We start from the raw sequence: 2,500 nt of genomic DNA, 5'->3' as shown, positions 1-2,500 counted from the left end.
AGCCCTCGTCTGACTGTGCATAGATCATGGTTACACCTATGCACGTAGACACGTGTGGGTACATACATAAATACATACATACATGCATACATACATGCATACATACATACATACATACATACAAAGGCGGCGAGCTGGCCGAAACGTTAGCACGCCGGGCGAAATGCTTAGCGGTATTTCGTCTGCCGCTACGTTCTGAGTTCAAATTCCGCCAAGGTCGACTTTGCCTTTCATCCTTTCGGGGTCGATTAAATAAGTACCAGTTACGCACTGGGGTCGATATAATCGACTTAATCCGTTTGTTTGTCTTTGTTTGTCCTCTCTGTGTGTAGCCCCTTGTGGGTAGTAAAGAAATAATACATACATACATACAAACATACATACATACATACATACAAAGTGCTCTCTTGTATGTGGTACAGGTGTCTGGTTTGAGGTTAACTTCCTCCCTACCCCTTATATCTGTCTTGGATGCCCTAAAAATAAATAAAACGCCTGGAGTGCTTCCCTTCCCCCAGGGTCATCTTAGCAGCATTGTAGGCCCCCGGGCCAAATCAATGCACTGTGCCCTTTAGTATTGATTTATTGCCAGCAAGCCACGGCATACATCGATCTGATTAGGGCCTCTAGATCCATGAGGATCCTGAGAATCTGCCAAGTGTACCCATGGCTTAAGGGGGCGCTGCTCCTCCCTTATCTTTTACCAACGAAACGTTAAACAACAACAATAACGAAATTATTTTTTTATTTTATTGCAACAAAAATTAACTAAAATTACATAAAATCATTAAAAAAAATATAATTATTAAATAAGCGTAGTTGTAGTTAGAAAGGGGTTAATTAGCGATTAATTGACAACAGTGTATAATATCTTTATTGCTTAATTAACTATAATTGACAATAGTGTATAAAATCTTTATTGCTTAATTAACTAATTAGAGGGATTTGTGTTGGACTGTAAAAGAAAAACAGAAAGAAACAATAATCTTTGCTTCTGATATGTAAGTGTATGTACATGTGTGTGTGTGTATGTATATGCGTGCGTATATGTTCCTGTGTATGTATATGGATGTGTCTGTTTGTGTGTATTTATGTGTATGTATGTACGTTACGTACATGTATGCATGTGTGTGTGTGTGTGTGTGTGTGTGTGTGTGTGTGTGTGTGTGTGTGTGTGTGTGTGTGTGTGTGTGTCTGTTTTAGTCCTCTAAATGCACAACTTATCTTTCATAAGGTAATTCGAAGACGAGAAGAAAGGGTAGCAAATCATTTATTCATTAAAATTCCATTAAAATTCTATCAAAAGCAATTTGAGGCTTGCCATTTTTCATTCAAGACGGTGAAGTTTGAACACACTCGCTCAAGGTTGAATTCCAATATCTGTTGTTTTCACATTTCCTTACTTGATAACCTGTGCCTGCGCCACACGCTATAAAATAGGAATTACTGAATGGGTGAGGTTGAAGCATGCCGTTAGTGTTAACACCACACACATTACCGCCTGGATTATAATCGCATGTCATAATTTTTTGATGCCAGTATAGTGCTGCTGAACAAGACATTTCATAACTGTTACCCCATGGACTACATTGTACGAATTTTGAAAGGTTTGTTGGATGAGGATAATAATATTGTGGTGGGCTAGAGACGCAAGGTTTAAGGGACAAAGCGATGCCTGGTAGGGGCAGAGTCACCGGACTGAGTTTACATGTCTTCAGTGTTGCATCAAAGCTTTGATTCTTAGGACACAAGACGATGGTCAGCTTCTCTGCCGAGTCACATTGACGGTACTTTTCAGTTTGATTAGGGTAGGGGAAAATATATTGTCCCTTTTGGCGATTTTTCTTCGTGCACGGATATTCTAAAACTGAAATAAAATAACGAAAGTGTTTAATGGTAGAATCATTATATAAAACAGGGTTATTAGCGAGGAATTAACAATCAGAGCAAAATACAGTATAAACTCTGTTAATATACCAATATTGTTTAGATTACACTATTTACATTAGACGGATACGTGTCCTCATCTTGTTTGTTGTTACCACAACGTCTCGGCCTTCATCAGGTGTTCTGGTAGAATTTTGGGCCCAAGGTATTTTTTTGCTGATATTATTATTATTATTATTATTATTATTATTATTATTATTATTATTATTATTATTATTATTTCGGGGTCGATTAAATAAGTATTAGTTAATCACTGGAGTCGATGTAATTGGCTTAATCCCTTTGTCTGTCCTTGTTTGTCCCCGCTATGTCCCTGTGGGCAATAAAGAAATAATAATAATAATAATAATAATAATAATAATAATAATAATAATAATAATAATAATAATAATAATAATAATTATTATTATTATTATTATTTTCTTTTCTTGAATTTTACTTCTTGGCCAATACCTGCTGAACAATACCTTTGTGTAGACAAAAAAAAGGAAATCGGCAGAACCAACAATTGGCCAACGCAAACATATGCCGTTGCATACCCAGACAATCTTTA

General features: G+C 36.5%; 1 protein-coding gene across 1 annotated transcript; it reads right to left on the bottom strand.

The window, feature by feature from the left end:
• Positions 1-1,125: 1,125 nt before the first annotated feature.
• Positions 1,126-1,931, bottom strand: LOC149130813 (peritrophin-1-like; the record flags this gene model as incomplete). The annotated part of the gene is made up of 1 exon (XM_089343178.1): positions 1,126-1,931. A coding segment is annotated over one exon (600 nt), but the record flags the coding sequence as incomplete, so codon positions are not given.
• Positions 1,932-2,500: the final 569 nt, after the last annotated feature.

The sequence above is a fragment of the Octopus bimaculoides genome, chromosome 27 (assembly GCF_046866305.1).
Source record: "Octopus bimaculoides isolate indiv1 chromosome 27, ASM4686630v1, whole genome shotgun sequence".
NCBI classification, from domain to species: domain Eukaryota; kingdom Metazoa; phylum Mollusca; class Cephalopoda; order Octopoda; family Octopodidae; genus Octopus; species Octopus bimaculoides.
The sequence above is the reverse complement of the archived record's forward strand: the minus strand, read 5'-3'. Positions and strand labels throughout refer to the sequence as shown.